This window comes from Liolophura sinensis, chromosome 8 (genome assembly GCF_032854445.1).
Source record: "Liolophura sinensis isolate JHLJ2023 chromosome 8, CUHK_Ljap_v2, whole genome shotgun sequence".
NCBI classification, from domain to species: domain Eukaryota; kingdom Metazoa; phylum Mollusca; class Polyplacophora; order Chitonida; family Chitonidae; genus Liolophura; species Liolophura sinensis.
This window is the reverse complement of record NC_088302.1, coordinates 44,674,716-44,694,336: the sequence shown is the minus strand read 5'-3', so window position 1 is coordinate 44,694,336 and position 19,621 is coordinate 44,674,716. Positions and strand designations below refer to the sequence as shown.

General features: G+C 40.7%; 1 protein-coding gene across 1 annotated transcript in view; it reads right to left on the bottom strand.

Annotated features, from left to right (window-relative positions):
• Nucleotides 1-899: 899 nt before the first annotated feature.
• LOC135473575 (mucin-2-like) overlaps nt 900-19,621 on the bottom strand; it is a 94,035-nt gene continuing 75,313 nt past the window's right edge. The window contains exons 3-6 of the mRNA XM_064753432.1: nt 11,249-11,363; nt 10,037-10,194; nt 2,551-9,342; nt 900-912 (exon numbers count right to left, since the gene is read on the bottom strand). Coding sequence (XP_064609502.1) covers nt 900-912; nt 2,551-9,342; nt 10,037-10,194; nt 11,249-11,363 — 7,078 coding nt within the window. The remainder of the gene's footprint in view (nt 913-2,550; nt 9,343-10,036; nt 10,195-11,248; nt 11,364-19,621) is intronic.

Sequence of the window (19,621 nt, the reverse complement as noted above, 5' to 3'; positions counted from 1 at the left end):
ATGTAGCACACTGGTGACACACATGTAACATACCGGTGACATACATGTAGCAAACTGGTGACACACATGTAACACACTGGTGACATGCATGTAGCACACTAGTGACATACATATAGCACACTAGTGACATACATGTAGCACATTGGTGGCATGCATGTAGCACACTTGTGACATGTATGTAGCACACTGGTGACATACATGTAACACACTGGTGACATACATGTAACACACTGGTGACATACATGTAACATATTTATCAGAATATCATATAGGCGACATGCATGTATATGTTGCATATTGGTGACAGCATATATATGGCTCATATGTAGTTTACTGATTAGATACCACGTCGGTGACACAGCATATATATGGCTCACATGTAGCATACTGATTAGCTACCACGTCGGTGACCACAGCATATATATGGCGCACATGTAGCATACTGGCTAGATACCAAGTGGGTGACACAGCATATATATGGCGCACATGTAGCATACTGGCTAGATACCACGTGGGTGACACAGCATATATATGGCTCACATGTAGCATACTGATTAGCTACCACGTGGGTGACACAGCATATATATGGCGCACATGTAGCATATTGACTAGATACCACGTCGGTGACGAAACATGTTTTTGACATAGCATATTGGTGATATGACATATATGGTGACATACATATAGCATATTGATGACAAAGTATATATGTAACATATATGTACAAAAAGGGAAAATGATAAAATTTTAAACTTCTGGAATAATGAACAAAACACTATAATGAAGTTTAAAGTATGGCTTATGAAATGTCCATCGAGGAACTTTTAAAATTTACATTAAATAATATTTACCGTATTAGTCTGGATAATGAGCCAATCGAATATAAGTGAAGCAAAGCGCTAACCACCCTGTCTACAATCAGCGCTCACAAAACATGAGTCAGACAGTAATATCTGTATCTATTGATTGTCCAAAAGTGTTAACAGCTGGAAGGTTGAAAACAAACACCACGGAGTGGACTTTAGCTATCGAATCATGTCATTCCTACGACTCAAGAAGACTCATAAGCCAACGCATCTTCGAAATTGTTATTAACACAACTGTTTTACGATTTACTTTGGCAGGACCCTCTCTGACCTTGTGGCCTAATGGCTGCTGGCGTAACTCCATTAGTACTTGTCCTGTCAATGAGGTCGCAGGTTCAAGCCCAACACCTGCTTGTTCGATCGGGATGGCAGCAGATGTGTTACGTAAATATATATGATTTTCCACTACCCAGTTTCCCCCCAACAATAAGCTTGTCCAACGTGGTCAATATGGTCAATCAAATAAATAAATAACTTGCTAAAATACATATGAAGAGTCAAAAGTCTAAAGATTTGATTAGGTTGGAATGTTGGAATAAGTGAAAGATTGATAGACTCAGTAGGCATGGTATGTAATGACTGTGCAAAGTTTGATTGACATCATTTTGACTTTGTGGGAGGGTCATTGTTTTCGTCCTCCTATAAATGTAAGAGTGGTTCATGTCTGACGGACTGCATTCATGATGTGATTCCTTTATGCTCGTGAAACATCTTGACCATTTCTATTAGTATAATGTATGTTAGTACTTTAATTCAAACATGTGTGCAATAAAATGAAAAGTGTTATGGTTTCATTGCTCTACACATATATACTTTTGAATTTTCTCCATGGCGTGACAAGAATTCCGATCACTACGTCCTGAGAGCGTATATGGCCATTATTCAGTTTTCAGTGCATTCTTCATTTCAGTTTCACACATTGTTCTTTCTACAACAACACTTCATGGTAGAGAATGTTTCAAAAATATTGTCACTACAGAATTGCTTTCTGTGATTTAAAACAAATTAACAGTGATATAATACGTATTAAGGGATCAAAGTTTCCTTGATAATATTTTTCACATTTTAATGACTATACTTGGTATATGTAGGTATATTTGATTCCAGAGAAATAGTGGGTAATGTGATCAAACCACAAGCTTCTGACATTGAATGACATGCTTATGCCAAAACGAGATTTAAAAGTATAGGTAGTGTTCTAGAAAACTTATTTCCGTAACTCTTAGGTATTTTGCTTCTCACGTAGTATGTAGGCAAATGGCCAATGATAATCCCTCATTACGAGACTGGTGAAGTGAGAGTTGATAACGTGTTAAAACAAGAAAAATCACGAACATACTTTGATTTATTTATTTATTTATTTGATTGGTGTTTTATGCCCTACTCAAGAACATTTCACTTATACGACGGCGGACAGCCGTGGGAGAAAAACGCAGGTTGCTGCAGACCTTCCAATGTACGGCAGGAGAGCAAACGTGCTTTGCAAATGGTAACATTTAACCAATACATCAATACATCTACAAGGCGACATGCAAGCTTCAGAAGCATCAGTCGTTTAGGAGAAAACCAAAATAGTTACTTTTGATCAAGAATGATTTTGATCAAAACAGATCGACACAAAAGCCATTCAAGCACATAAAATCAATATCTGAAAGGAATGTTACTTATGATAAGAGTTACGTACCTTTGTTGTTTGCATAACACAGATGTCAAGATGGCTGCCGTCAGGAACACCGCTCCAATGAATGATCCTAGAATGGCAGGCCAGTATTTTTCTACCACAGTTTTAAAATCTAGAGACTTAGTCCTCTTATTGTGATCTGCATTTTGATACACAGGCGAGGCCGGAGACACTGGCTTCGACGAACTAATGGTTTTTCTACCTACAGCACGCGGGGTTGTCCGCACAGGTATTTTCACACTGACTAATGTTATTAAGTCCGGCAAAATCTCCCGCCATTTTGGCGTCGGAGGTGGCGTTGGCGGGTCCGTCGGCTTGGCCGTTGTTGTTGTTGGCCAACCACCCGCTGCAACTGCACTAATCTTTATGGGCGGTCGTTTTTTCTTCACAGGGTTAGCATTTAAAACAAAGTCTGGTTTTCCTCCATTTCTGACACTGCTCGTTGTGCCATTATGTAAACTAATTAAATCTGGCAGTGTCACTTTTATTGAGTTTGGGTCCCTGGTAGAATATGGCGTCCTTAAAGTCGATAACAAACCGGCATTAGAAATAGAGCTGTTCTTCTCTGGAATTATTTCTTTTCTGGTGATATTCAAAGTACCATTGCTGCTCTTCCCAAACGATGATGATGAAGTCGTGGAAGACATTGTAGAAAGGGAAGAAGGTTTTACAGTGGGATCATCAGTAAGAGGTGCTTCTGTTGAATCCATTTTTACAACTGAACTGTTTAATACAGGAGACAAAGTTGAGCTTGGTTTAGGAGAAGTGGATGACGTTTGTAACACAGTTGAAGCTTTGGTTGATGAAGTTTCTGAGACAATTGTAATTGGGGTAGAAGACGTGTGCAAAGCAGTTGCAATGTGGCTTAAGGAAGCTTGCAACACAGTTGTAGTTGGTGTGGAAGTGGATGGCAAAGGCGATGTTTCAAAATTGGATGAGGTCTCTGATACCCTTGTTATGGAAGTAAGGGAAGTTCCGGATGCTGTTACGATAGGAATTGATGCAGTAGAAGATGAAATCTTGGTAGATGACACCAGATCTCTATCCTTCATTGTTGTAGATTTCGCTTTTGGCAGAGTCTTTGAGGGTGTTATTAAAGTCGTTAATAATATCGTGCCATCAGCCAACTCCCCAATAGAGGGCTCTGAGTCGGTTATCAGCTTTGTGCTATTTGGCACTTCTGTCATGAATGGTAAGTCTGTGGGAATACTTTCGTCTTGTCCAATTCTGTTAGCTGCTGATGTTGCTTTGCTGGAGATTTCAACACTAGGCTGATCTTCGTTGGTAGGAGACACTCGCCTTATGTCTTTCGTCGTTTTTTCCACAGAGATATCTTTCCCAACTTTTGATTCGGACACTGTGGTCGTTCCAGTTACTTTGGATGTTTTAAAGTAGGTTGTACCTGATGTAGCCAGCAGGTCGAGGAGTTCACCCTTCCACTTGACTTCGTCTTTCAAGTTTTCTGTTATAAAAGCCAGCGGACTCGTTATGATCGATGTGTAATCTGGTGTTGGCTGTGTTGTGGTAAACCATTTCCTGCTCGGTTCTTGGCTATTCAGCATATCCTCAATCGAGGAATCTTTTTCAGCAGGCTTAGTATTACTAGCCACAGCTGGATATATTTGGGTGTCTAAACCTTCCCCTTCCTCGGTGCTAAAATCTCTGTACGTCCTTTTTGACGTTGGAAACAGTGAAGTTTCAAAGTAGTCATCCTCTTCCTTGGGTTCTAAAGTTGACTTTGTTTCGTAATCATCCTCATTCACCGGATCTAACTTCAAATCATCAAATATATTTTCTGTGGTTGGGATTTTCGTGGTTGTAGTCCTGATTTGTGTGTTTGGTGAACGAGAGTGGGCCTCCTTTGTGGTCCTATATAAGCTATCCTGTACTTTAGTCGTTTCAGGGGTGGTGCCAGTTGCAATAGGCGAGGTCCATATTGTGGACAAAGCGAATTCTTCTTCCATTGGATATTGTGAAGTAGGGATTGTAGTTGGTGAACTCTCTGGCGAGACGGGTTTGAACCGTTTCCATGTGTTTCGAGTCCATGGCGGTGATGTAGTGCGAATCTTTCGAGTTGTTGAGGGGAATTCAGTTGTATGAAATCTTGTGCGTGGTACATTGGCTTTACTAGTTGTCTTGGTCGGTGTTCGTCGAACCACAGTTGATGTAAACTGCGATTGGCGTATAGTAGATGTTGTGGATATTCTTTCCGTGGTAGGAACTGATTTCACTTGGACTTGACCTCTTTGTCGCGTCCTAGTGTTTTCTTTCCAAGGTGGGAATGTAGTTATGGGGTTCAGTTCAACGTCTCCCTGTGTAGATACTTCGGTGACAATGGCTCGTCCTTTAGTTGTTGGCATAGAAGTTGAGTTAGTTTTACTTCTGGTGACGATCTTCTGGGTTGTTTTCTTGTCCTTATTATTTCTAAATGACGGGATTGTTGTTGTCTGGATGCTGTGTGTCGGGGCTCCAGATGACGCTATCGAGTGTTGTGGGACATTAGTTTCTGTGGTATCTGAGGTTTCCATCCGCGTCGGTTGAAATCGTCTCCAGGTGTTCTGCGTCCATGGGGCCAAGGTGATCTCTTTAGAAGAATCAGCATCAGGAGCAAACTGTTTCCACCAATTCTCGATTGCGCCGAGGCTATCATCGTCGATCAGATTGAGAGAGGTGTATTTAGTTGTTGTTGCGGCAATAGTATCGACAGTGTCGCTCTCCTTAGTCACTAATGAGCTTTCAGTTGACATTGGGAATCCTTTTTTTGACATCGTGCCTGTAGCTGTTGTTGTTGGCCTGCGTGACTTCTCACTACTCTTAGGCATTACATTTATCCTTTTAATATTCCTCCACCTCGGTGTTTTGAATTTTGGAAATCTGGACGATCCGTACATTTCTGTTTTTGTAGGAATGTTTATCTTGGGGTTTAACAAGGGAGTGTTCCACCACCATGAGGTTACAGTCTCTACATTTGGGACGGATTCACTTGCATTCCACCCGGTTGAACTGGATTTGTCAAACCTAGTTGATGAAACCTCATTTTTTGAATCCACTGATACTTTTGAATCCGACTCTGTAGCAGTATCAACTCTTTTGATATCCTCTTTCGTGGCATAAGTTGATTTGAATCGTCTCTTGGGAAATATGGAGGTTTTTACTTGTGCGGTGGAAGTTCTTGGAAAATTATGGCTTATTTCAGTTCGTATTGTGTTAACTTTTTTACCAGTTTGCAAGGGCCTGTCATTATCCAGCATGGACGGTCTTGGCCAGGTTTTAGGCATGAGAGTGGTTGTCACCCCATGCTTGTCGGATATAGATTTTGCGGTTGATGTTGTCCGAGTCGTCGGTCTGGTCCATGGAGCTGTTCGCTGTGTATGTGTCCCGCGGGTGTAGTGCCCATTGCTAATGCTCCTCTTCGTCGTTAATTGTGATGATACTGTTCGAGTTAACGACGGGTTTGTTGATCTGGAAGTCGTCGTTTGAGGGTACATTGATGTGCCCATTGCATGCTTCCAGTAGTACTTTTTGTCTTCAGAAGATGGTGACGTTCGTGTTATTTCAGAAATAGAGTCATGCTTTGATACTGTAGGTCTTGTAAACATTCTTCGAGATCCTTTACTGTAATATGGAGATTTGACTGTAGTTTTTCTGCTAATTTGTCCCTTGGTAAACTTCGGAAAGAGAGTATGTCTTGTACTGCTAGTAGCGGTCTCTGAGGTGAAAACACGCGTTGTTTCTCGTGAACCCACTGTTTCGGGTAAACTCATCGATGGCAAAGGTGTTACTGTTGTCTCCTTGTTTGCCACATCGTGTCCTGTAAACAAAGGAGTTGGTGAATCAGGCCATGGCTCATTTGTTGGACTTGCGGAAACTTTTCTGTCTGCATCAGACTTCTTTGGCGTCAACTGAGGAGATGGGGCTCTGGTTGGTACATGCGGAAATGTGGGTCTTTTACGACGAGTTCCTGTACGCAGCCACGGATGGGTCGGCTTAACTTCTGAATCCAATGGAGATTTATCCGTGCGTCTGTTTTTATGATATGGTCCTGTGGCTGTAATATGTGAAGGCGAAACCCCAGTTCCATCCGTTGTCGTTCGTTTCGGAATAAACCTCTCTCTGAACTTTGGAACATTCTTGCGATTACTTCCTGGTATTATTTCTTTAGTAGCGGGTCTAGTGTTGCCTTGTATTTCCGTGAGCCAGGCGTCATCCTTAGAGTTTGTAGATGAAGGCTGAGTTGATATTTCTTCGGTGGCTATTGCTTGTGTTTGTTTAATAGTTTTCATGATGTCGTACAAATGATCGGTGTCCTTGGCACGGTACCAGGGCTTGAGATTCTTTGACTTTTGTCCAGTTGAAAACCGACTGGGACGCGTTGTTGTACCTTGAAAGAAATGTCCTGGTCTTTGTCCATTTTTCTTGGGACTAGCCATAGAAGCGCTTTCCTCGACGTTTTGTAGCGGATACACTCGCTTTGTGGTTTTTCTGAACCAGCCTATACTGTTTCTTCTGTCTGGCAGATCACGTGTCTCTCCTTTTAAGCCTGGCTTCCTGGTTGTAGCACTGCTGAAAATTCCATCGTGACCATTGGTCGTACGCTGTTTTAATTTTTTGTCCGTGTCTTTGGATGTAACGAACATGTGCAGGTCACGTTCGGTAAAGAACTGTTCATCATCTACTGTTGATCTGGAATCACCTTCACTGCTGACATAATTAAACGTATGAAAAGAATCGGACATATCGTTTGTGTCGTGCAGTGTCACACGAGTGTCCTTGCCGATGTTGGTGAACTCATTTGAAGATGCGAACCGAGTAGTCGTTGTCACAGTAGTGCTCTCTGGATTTGAAAACTGACGTTTGGTTGTAGCCTGGAACCTGGTAGAATCTTTAGCGTGCTGGTTAGTATTGCGCGTGACATCACCTAGTGTGTGTGTCCGTGTGGTTTTCATTTTTGAAGGCTCAGCTGTGTCCTCCCCTTGGGAAAGCTGATCTGTACTATGAACTCGACTATTAGACAAGGTAACGTCATGTACGTGCGTAGATACCTCCGATTGTGACAGTGAGGCGACTGTGGTTGCAGGTTGTATTATTGGTGCTGATGTTTTGAACACACGTCTATCATCCTCTCTGGGCCTGGGTGTTAGACGTTTAGTTCCTGATGTGACATGGAAATGTTTCCCTTTGGGGCTCGGCCGAGTGAAAGGGTTTCGCCTACTTCCACCTAACGATCCAGTGTGCTCCTTTGACTTCCTCCCATTTGCAGTGTCCACCGGTTTTTTTGATGGAACATGGAGGTTTTCACGCCTCTCCGCCGATTTATTGTTCAGTTTAGGAAATGCTTCTTGTGGGGGTTCCGTTATTGGTCTGGGTTCATCATGGCGAGATTTGGTGGTTGGTATTCGTCTCATAGCTGACACAGACTGGAAACCATTCCTTGACGACAGGTCATAATAGCTGTGACTAATGAAGTCTGGGCTACTGCTGGCTGCTGTAGTCATTGCAAGATTTTGTTCCTGTTCAGATTTTGAAAACGGACTGTCCTCTGTTTCGAAGGGAGGGGAGGCGTCTTCGTTTGTGCCATTTTCGGATGAATTTCTGTAACCTTTATGCTTGTCTTTCAGATGTGGTCTAAGACCTGGAATCTGGTGGTAGCCATGCCAATGCGACAAGTTCTTGCTGTTCTCGTTCTTTGGAACATCTGGTGAGGGTTGGCTGACATTTCCTCCCCAGGACTGTTCACTCTTCGATAGGCGACCATGCTGTCGAGGTTTTGGACGAGAGTTTTTCTTTCTGCCAGGCAATCTTGGTCTACCACGAGGTGGGTATTTTTTGCGCTTTGGAGGTTGTCTGATTTCTGGATTTCGGGAAAAGGATGGCATATGATCTCGAGGTACATCAAGATCTGGGGTAATATCTCGCGCTGCTCCGTTGAATCCTGGAAGAGGAGGGTGGCCGTTAAACGGATTTTTATTTTTTCGACCGCGATATGGACCCTTCGTAGTAGATGGCTTGGTCCAAGGTGATGAACCAGTTGTTGATGGTAAATTGCTATTAATAGTCGTTAGATTCAGAGGAACTGGTGTAGAAATTGTGGGAGACGATAATGGTGTGGTAGGAAAATAGTCTTGGGTTAATATAGGATCTTGCGTAATAACAGCTGTGCTCGTCTTTCTGGGCATAGTTCTAGTAGCCTTAACAGCAGCCTTACTTGGGATTTTCGTTGACCCACTCTTCGTTGCAGAACGAGTCGCCTCTGTAGACAAATGATGTGGAGAATTCATCTGTATTACTTTTGTCCGCTGATACTTTGTTGATGATTTATCAAATGGGTGCCTTGTTATCTCCCGAGTTGCCTTTGTCGATGCCGATACTAATGTTACTGGCGTTGTTGGCGTAGTTTCTGACGTTTTGGTATTCAGTGACTCTGGCGAGTTTGTCATCGTTTTAAACCTCGTGACACCGGTGACTGTTGGCCGAACCTCTGGCACGCCTGTAATAGGACGGCCGGTCACAGCTGCGGACGTGGTTCTTTTCCACCCCCATATTCCGTTGGTAGGCGCAGTTCGGGTAGGCATGGTCTTATTGGTCATGATTTTCACCTCCTCTCCTGTCGTTGTGCTTTCGGTATTTTTTGTGGACATGGACTTGGGAGGGTCTTCACCGGATGCAGCAGCAGCACTGGTAATGGGGTCCTTAGAGTGGAATTCCTGGTTGTCTATCCGATCAAGAAATTGCCTCACATCGTCCCGTATACAGTTCGACAACCCGGCACAGCTCACTGCCCAGTCAAACGTTAGTCTAAAACGAAATAAAAATAAAAAAGAAAAGGAAATTAATTTCTGTTACAAACGAAAATGTCAACGATGGACGTCCACACTATTCATTGCATTTCTTCAAACGTATTATGTACATTTGTTCTGTCGGGCTAAGAGACACAAATCGGATACATAATTTTCAAAATCTTCACAATCACGTCGAACCTTCAAATGAAACATGACGGCTTGACATATGACGTCAGATTCAGATCTTGCTAGTTCCACCACAGCATTATGTGATATGCGGACATGGCTACGTTCAGTTTGTTTGCTGACAATGTTCAGTTTTCATCAGTTATGAATGAGTTATCTACAATCAGATACGTAAAATGTAATTAATAGTGTAGAAGACCTAGAGCGGTAAAATAAATAAATATATTGAAATAAAACCTTTACCTTCCACTCTCCTGTATGGGCCTCATTAAGCTACGTGTACTCTAGTTGGTGAGTTGAGGGCAAGAACTTGAGGGCATGTTGATATTACTCTGATTAATTGAATTACCTTGTTTAGCTTTACAATAGTCTAGGATCCTTTTATTTTAAGTGAGCTTAGCGAATAATTTTCTAAGTTAAATAACCATGGGAAAAACTCAGATAGGACTATAGTCTTATGCGAGATAGAATTGTCTTAAGAGATGGTTAGGGATATTGGATTTATAACTTGCTGAAGTTAGTACCTGGTTTTGTAATTCCTCCGACTGCCAATGACGGCCATGTGGCGGAACTTAGTGGAGATGGACTCCTGGCGTAGCCGTGTATCAAACCAGTCCACCAGCAGCGTCGTGTCGTCATGATCATCATAGTCATAAAAATATGCGCTTAATTCTACCTGGCCCTGAAAAGAAGGCAAAAGAACAATGGGTAAAGATTGTAAACAAAATTCATTAGCTGCGCAGTGTATTTGTGTTCACGTAATAACTCTTACCCACCCAAGGTTAGCCGTAGAATTCCTTGACGGTGCTATACTAACTAAGCCCTACCACAGCCTCGTGCAAGCCATATTTCACAACCCCATCATTTGGAAACGTGTTTGCTTTCTCATATTTGTAAGCTTAGCTAAACAGGAGAAGATTACGGTAATCCTTATTAAGTGAAAAACAAACTCTGGGCTCTTGACAAAAATGCCAATGTCAACACGAAAACAATGATACTACAAAAGATCTGGAAGTAAATGTCAACAAAGAATTTCTTAAAATTATCTTGGCTGACTAGAACCCGCCAAAATGGAGATTTTGTAGACTACAGGGTAAACCTGAACTGAATACATATCTCCATATATGTGAATTTTGCCGAACACGCAAGGTAAGCCGAAATGATACATAGCAATCGCGTCGGCAGATCAAAGGATTGTCAAAGAGATGTCAAAAAGCTTGATCTGAGGCCCACGTTCACGTGGCTTTGACGTATATAACTGATGGGCACACAAACGACTGGCCGTATATCATTACAATAGTCCTTCAATCGATTCATGGCCAAGCACGATTCGTGAATACAACAAAGAGACCTGAATCTGATCAGATCTTTCGCAGTATTGCTCAACATTATTAGAGAAGGTGCCAAGGCCTCGATGTATGAGCTATATGAACTATGCTGGTGGGGCACAGGCAAAACGCCCGTGCCATGATGATCGTGCAAGGTTGGAAACACGTGATCTTTTGGCCAATCACCTGTTTAAAATTGTTTTGCATGTTCTCATTGTGAACCGTGAACATGGCCATCATCGCTTCCCCAGGACCCTGTGTTTATAGCATTTAGCACAACAGTCAGAACTGAGCAGAATGAGGTGTCCAAACATTGCCGGGGTCGGGCTTCGTGGGAGGAAGAAGGCCGCCCTTGTGAGACTCAGCTGCTGTTTTTAATTACCCTGTGAAAAGAGAAAGGTCACTCACCGGCCAAGTGTCGAAAGGAATACTGAGCTCGGTAGCCCAAGGACAGTCGTCAAAAATTATGTTGTTTTTGTTGTACATTAAAGGGCGATGGAATAAAAACACATGGTCGTTCGCCCTGAAAAAACAAATGAAAAGAATTGTCACGTTTGTGCCTCGTCAAAGAGAACATTTGGAGCTCCAGCTCCAACCCGAAACAACAACTACATTATCACCAGTCCCCTGGGAGCGCAAATCTTTGTGTTGTGTTGTAGTTTAACAAACATAAGGCATGGTTTAGATTCCCACATTCTACACCACAGCGGTTATTCTCTGAAAACACGGAAAAACCATACACTGGAAAATTTTAAAAAATTTTAAAATGATAACACAGATAAATTATTTAACAACAGAATTATTGATTGAAAACTCACGACGCTAAACCAACATGATGTCGGCCATACCTGTTCGCACTTCATAAGATAGTTCGAACAGGCCAAGGAGTCGGCGTACTACATGATATTGACTTTATGAGACTCTGTGTTATATCATGACTTCATAGTATCAACTTTAGATTACTACATAATATAAAATTTAGGAATAATACTTAATATTTGCTTAAAGTTTCACTCCAAGATATTGAGCTAGGAAGTCACTACATATTATTAACTACAGCGGTGATCGTGATTTCAGTATCATGTCAGACTACATATTATTGACTTCAGAAGTGACCACATAATAGGAATTTACTACATGATATCTGGTATTATAAAACAATGAAGTAGATAAAAATAATACACGATATTAACTTCAGAATGGGTAAAATGATACCTAGGGGGAGGGAGGGTGTGAACTGAACCTTGCCTGTCAATATCTCTTTATGATTTGAATGAATAAATGATAATGGCTTTACGATACTTTGGCAATATTTAAGCCGTATCGTGACCTTAATAAAAACAGTTGTTACGAGAAGTGGATGTGCAGCAAGGGCAAGGACGTATATGCATATTCTACTTTAAATTTTCATCTCGTAACGTTGGTATTTCAAAAACGTGTCAGCTAACGTAAGTTAACAAACGGAGGCTGATAAAAACAGCCACAAAAGGTGACGAAGTATATATATGTATGTTAATTATTTGTGTTTTTTTCAAGGTTTTTTCATTGTGGATTGTATATGGAGGTCGCAGATCAATAATTCCACCTGCTTCATCCAAAGCTAAATGCTACAAAATATGAAATCACCTTATGAACTTGTCTGATGTTATGTTTGTTCATTCCGGAATTGTTGAAAATAAACAAACATTTGGGTGTTGCAAAAACCAGTAAATCAAAAGTGTCAGAAATTATTGATTTTTACATATGAAATGTTTTGAGATCGCCAATCCTTACAACACACAGAGCATTTCCCACATTCTTTACACTTTAACAGAGCTGTAAGATAATCATGGCGACACTTTCATGCCTGTTACATGATGTGTGGATTCTAGTGTTGACCAAAATCCTACGCTGAGCTATGTATCCTTTTAGCATTTTGTTAAGGCTTTACGTTTTCCAATAGTTTAGTCGGACAACTGTTAGTGGGGAACATACACACGTAACTAATGTAACTATTGTAATACAGATAATAATATATAGCTGTAGAACTGACAAAACAAAGCTACCGAGAAGAACGCCTTGCCGATCGTTGCACTAATCAGAATGGAGGACAATAGAGGATCTCTCGCCCCCTCATTGCCTCGTTAACTCGCTGCTTAGATGTCTGGCTACTTTGTCCGCTGTAACGAGGTAGCCATGCACGGTATGGTAGCGTGGCCGCGATATGATTGCAGCTAATTTGAGTTAAGAGTTCATATTTTTTTATGTCTCGATTTGTATAAAATATCTTAGGCTTAACTGTGGTCCATTTTCTGTTTTCTGACGTGTGCTTGGGTCACAACAAAATCAACCTCTAATACAGTACACCACCTTAGCTGTACTCACCAGCCCAACCACTGACACACAGTCCACTGTTCTACTCACCAGCTTAAAGACTGACACAGGCCTATTGTTGTACTCAACAGCCTAACCACTGACACACAACCTTATGGTCTACTCAACAGCCTAACCACTGATACAGCCTGTTGTTGGTACTTTACATCCTAACCACTAATACAGCCTATTGCTCTACTCAACAGCCTAACGACTGACACAGCCTAATGCTCTACTCTACAGCTTTACCACTGGCACAGCCTATTGTTCTACTTACACACTTACGCATAGCCTATTATGTAGAACGGCACCTCTGCTCAACTTAACAGACTAACCACTGACACACAGCCTCTACTGACTACCAGTTTACTGTGTAACATGGTACAGTAGTCCTTGTGGAGGAGGGGGTATATAAAGCCACTTCATCGGAAATTGTCAATGTGTACGATGTTATAAGAATTCGGAATTTTAAGAAGTTGATGACCTGAGAGGAAATAGAGCAGGAGGTGCCCTTCCACTGAATGCCGGACAACATATATTTTTATGTGATTTCGCAGCTGTTCAGGACTTGCTTTTGTTGTATCGTTTTACTGAAGCCTTACACTCGATCAGGCTGTCCTGATGAACCATCCGTGGCACTTCAAGGCATCGTGACAGTTGTGATCCTATTACTGGAACTAGGCCATCGGGTATGGGGTGAGTAATACCGTGGTCAGCCATGCAGTTAACCCAACCACTCTAACCCTATGGTCCACTGAGCAATACAATGAATCAGGAAACCTGACGTTTTTGTCTTCTTCACTGAGTATACTTTCCGAACAAGCACCTCAAGTTGTAAGTTTGTCCTGGACTGTGCCTAAGGCGTTTATTATTTCTACATTTAATCTAAGCTGTCCAACATTTATATGTTCAATTCACGGATCGATCTATTCTATATCAACGCCCAAGCCAGAACAACAAAGCAATGTATTGGGCTTTTTGAAAAAAATTCAACCGAAGGCATTGCTTTTCTTCAATTTTACTTAAACAATAGCGCTATTTCACACAAATATATTCCATGATTGTGTTGGTTTAATTGATTGTCAACGAATTCACTGGAGGAGTATGCCACGCGGCCTGACAAGATGTTCCAGTCCCCGCCGCTATGCTACCTCTTGGGGAACCGTCAGGAATTGACAACCGCATGGCGTATCTGTCGTTACATCAAAGACCAGGATTGTCTGTTTTCCGGACAGGAGCATATTATCCATACTCATGTAGCTGCAAAGGTTGCATAATTTTGCCTTGAGAATGTTCTCTGAGTTGCCTGAAGAATTAGCGGGTGGAGATCAATACTGGCTGTCGGAGTCGTCGGCGACAAACAGCCTCAGGAAGCAAGCCCCTAACACGTGGTGTACCCCGAGGTCTTGAGTCAATTCGGACCCGAACTCTAATGGTTTCAGATACTGTTTATCCTCCGCTAATCCCAACCCTAATATCATAACTGTTGACCCAGCCACACATCGGGTTATACCAGCAGGGGATAGGCTCCAGCAGACACCAACCACTTGTTGGAATTCCGCTTCCGTTCGCGGTGACAACACAAGAAATACCGCTACCATCTTCCTTGACCGAACTGGACAGCCTGGTAGCCATTGAAAATAAACATGCTGTTATCACATCTGCAAACTCTACCCAGCAGTTAAGCAAAACTATTGTCTTGAATGCTTATTGGATACAGTCAACACTGCCAGTTGTTGCTACCTCCGGTCAAACTGGTGTGAAGATTTGGACGGATCGATAACTGAATTTGTTTTACAGATGATGTTTTTACGTCCTTTTTTTCTCTGTCCTAAAGATTCCTCCCAAATCTACTAAAGCCTTTGCTCCCGCTCGAGATCTCTTCACAGCATACGGCGTTACTTTAATCGTATAGCGGAGACCCATCGAACTCTAACCCACATTCGTCAACTGTTTTAATTTGCATTTGGCGGAATGATTAATTTGCTTGTACATATCCAATCGTGATTAAAAAGAGACTTTTCCTCCATCGCTTGTTTCTCCTACATTACGGGAAGTTGATTCATGTACACTGCAAACTTGTTAACTATGCAAACAGTAAGATATGTTTTATACCTGAAAGTAATATTCTATATGGACAACAGTTTGTGACTGGCCAGTCATAGGACGTAAACTCGGTGATCTAAGTCTCTTATATAACATAAGTTTACTTTTCTGAACTGAATGCGAACTTAGTCTTCGGTGTTGATTTTCACCTAAACGACAGTAGGATATGTAAAATATAACATCCCAACAAATCTGGGACAGTAAGTGACAAATTTAAAGATATTCAACCGTGATACTACAAGACTGAATGTTCTTGGGAACAGATGTTCATATTTGGATGCATTGTGACGTTCTAAAGTACTTGACGTTGGGCAAAGTCAATCATTTTGAAACAACGCCTAGTAATAACGACATAATTATCAATACTGAAGCTGAAGACAGCTGGGTTTTCAGAGAAACATATAGTTAAAAGAAAAGGCAACAAAAAATATAGCATGAGTTGTTTAGAGTTATGGATGAAAACAGACCTAAATGTTTATAGACATTTCTTCTGACTGCTTGGTAACTCTGTCAATCAGCTTCGAATAAGGAATTCTTACAAGGCCATGGGATCAACCAGAAACACGATGTCACGTCATTCATTCCCCACTTACATGTGGTGAAAAAACAAAAGAGGTTTCGGGTGAAATTTGCTGAAACATCTGCGTGCTCAGGTTACAGAAAAAACTCGCGTCTATTTGGAGAAAACTGCATGCGCTTTCGATTTCTCAATGAGTATGATTCGTCTAACTTTGACCTGTGATATTACGGTTGTGTAACATCACAAAAATAAAAATTATATTTTTTAAAACTTCTTGTGGAATGCTTTATTGATGCATCTATACATTCGGTCTAGTGTTGCATTTAATTTAAGAATTCCCAGTTGTCGTTATACAAGGATAAAGATGTGGCTTTATTGAAGTAGTTGTCCTGTGATAACTGTATTTTAGAAGTGCATGTCTTATTTGGAAAAGAAGTGATCGTTCCTTATATCATCAAATGAATTCAGAACTACTTTCAACATTAACACACTAAACCACGGAATATCACGTGACTAGTTCAATAATAATTGCAATATTGGGAAGATATACTACATATACTGTTTCCTTACAACAAAATCAACATTGCTCGGGTCAATTCTTTCAGCACAAGTTTCGCCAGTGTCAAACGGAAACTGAATGCATTCGCCATACACGCTTCCGCCGATGATGACGTCACTTTAGGAAAGGACAACACAAGTTAACGACAAATATTTAGCTTAGAAATATTTTCTGAAGATTTGTTCCGAATTGCACAACAATTACCAACATTACTATTTTCAAAGAAAGATATAATCTGCAGTAGTGCGATTTATGAATCATATGTCTTTGATATTGTATTCCTGATTGATATCATAACTGGGGAAAGAACCAAAGCAAAATTGGCAGTATATTAGTAAACAACGAGAGAGAGAAAAAAAAAGTAAAATTGGAAGTATAGTTTTAAACCAAAGGTAGCAATATAGTAGCAAAGGTGATACTGTGGCAGTAAACCAAAGCGAAGGTGACTATGTAGGAGTAAACATAAGCAATGGCAGAAGTATGATAGTAAACCAAAGCAAAATTTGCATTATATCTGTAAACCAAAAGAAACCTAGCAGTATAGTTGAATACCAAAGCAAAGGTCGACAATTTAGCGGTTAACTAAAAGAAAAGTTGCATTGTATCGAAGCAAAAATTACAGTGTAGCTCTGAACCAAAGCAAAGTTTACAGCGTAGTTCTGAACCAAAGCAAAGTTTACAGTGTAGTTTAAACAGATATAAAATTGAAGTAGTGGATGGATGCATAGTGATAGTATAGTATATGGAACTTTGTAGCACAACGAAAACTATAATTTTACTAACTAAGCGATGAAAAGCTTCAGAATTTAATCTCACAAAATAACTATTAATCTAAAAGTCTAGACTAAAAGTCAACCTGAGGTGAATTCAACAGAGTAAAAGAATGTCACTTCATGGCAAGCAGGGAGGTTTATCAATAATCTCCATGATGCTTTACTTTAAAGGAAAAATGAAACATTTTAGCAAGGTAAATTTGTTCCCAAGGGCAGCGTCACGCCAGAGTGTAAACACAATGCAGAAAAAATAACTAATCTAGGAGCTTAAATTTAGTTATCCTTTGGAAATCGAGGTGTATTTTGCTCACGTATTATCTACACAAATTTGACTTGACCTTCTGTGTAAAATAATGCTGCATTCATCTTTACTAAGGATGACAGCTCCAGCAAGCTTTGAAACTGGTCGATACGAAGGAATATATGAGTGAATGAGTCAATAACTAGTATATTTTTTAAATCAACGTTGGATACTACACAACACTTAATTTATTTATTTATTTATTTATCTAAATTGATTGATGTCTAACTCCCCACATTAGTATTTTTCATTTAGATCACGTCTGTACGGTTTAAAGATGGAGGACATGACAGTTAAGGTTGTAACTGCTATAAACAACCCGCGTGTGGAGAAAACATTCCAAATGAATGCTCTAAAGGTAAACATTTTTCGAGTAGGTGCAATTTGACCATAAATAATACTTACACGTCCTCGTATCGTATTTGGGTATTCATGATTGGATACCACACCTGGTGTTTGAGTATTTATGATTGGATTCCTCGCTTGGTATTTGAATATTTACGATTGGATACCTCACCTGGTGTTTGGGTATTTATGATTGGATACCTCGATTGGTGTTTGGGTATTCATGATTGGATTCCTCGCTTGGTATTTGTGTATTTTTGATTGGATATCTCGCCTGGTATTTGGGTATTTATGATAGGATTCCTTGCTTGGTATTTGGGTATTTATGATTGGATTTCTCGCCTGGTATTTGGGTATTCATGATTGGATTCCTCGCTTGGTATTTGAATATTTACGATTGGATACCTCGCCTGGCATTTGAGTATTTATGATTGGATTCCTCGCTTGGTGTTTGGGTATTCATGATTGGATTCCTCGCTTGGTATTTGAGTATATTTATGATTGGATTTCTCGCTTGGTGTTTGGGTATTCATGATTGGATTCCTCGCTTGGTATTTGAGTATTTATGATTGGATACCTCGCTTGGTGTTTGGGTATTTATGATTGGATTTCTCGCTTGGTGTTTGGGTATTCATGATTGGATTCCTCGCTTGGTATTTGAGTATATATGATTGGATACCTTGCCTTGTGTTTGTGTATTTTTGATTGGATACATCGTCTGGTATTTGTGTATTTTTGATTGGATACCTCGCTTGGTATTTGGGTATTTATGATTGGATTCCTCGCCTGGTATTTGAGTATTTATGATTGGATACCTCGCCTGGTGTTTGGGTATTTATGATTGGATACCTTGCCTTGTGTTTGTGTATTTTTGATTGGATACATCGTCTGGTATTTGTGTATTTTTGATTGGATATCTCGCCTGGTATTTGGGTATTTATGATAGGATTCCTTGCTTGGTATTTGGGTATTTATGATTGGATTTCTCGCCTGGTATTTATGTTTAGATACCGCGCCTGGTATTACAGTATTTATGATTGGATAACTCACCTGGATCGCTACAGCCCAAAATGTATAAAATAAGAGACGAAAATTTTTTTTTGTCAATGCATACATTTATCTTGTGGATCTGCCGGGGGAAAATTGGTATGGGAAAGACATGTCTTTGATGCTTTTCATTCCTTAAAATGCAACCCAAAACCATATGCCAAAGTACTTCAGGAAAAAATCATAAAACGTTCAGCCAAATGCCTCACAATTTATAACAGCAGCATTCGTCACGATGAGTAAGTCAGCCGAACAAGACTACCCCTACGGTGTGAAGGTGTCCTCTGGAACGAGATTTAGACAAGAAGTCACACGGAATTATCGATGACGAACACCGTGTGGTCTCGTCACACTGAACAGAACCATTGGCAGATCCGGCACAAGCGGTGCGTATTCAACCCATTGTCGAATGAGTCAGTTGTCGTTCGGTTTAATCCACCAATCAGCGGCAGTGTGTCAACAGGAGTTCCCAGCGTCTGACATTCATTAGGTCACTGTGATACAGCTAAGCGTCTTCTTCTCAAATACATGTGTCAAAACGAATACATTGAACATCAATTAGCTTCTCACGACCAGATTGTTTACGCACTGCCTTACAAGACCTGACAAGGATCGATTTGGTGAGGTGGTGACAAACTGGCCCAGCAGCAGGCATATGACGGGCCAAACCTTAAATTAAATACCTAAACTTGTCATCTGATAAGTGAGAGCTATTTGTTCAAACACAAAACACATCCTGTGTTAACACAGATACTGTCAATTCATTGCACACCGTTGA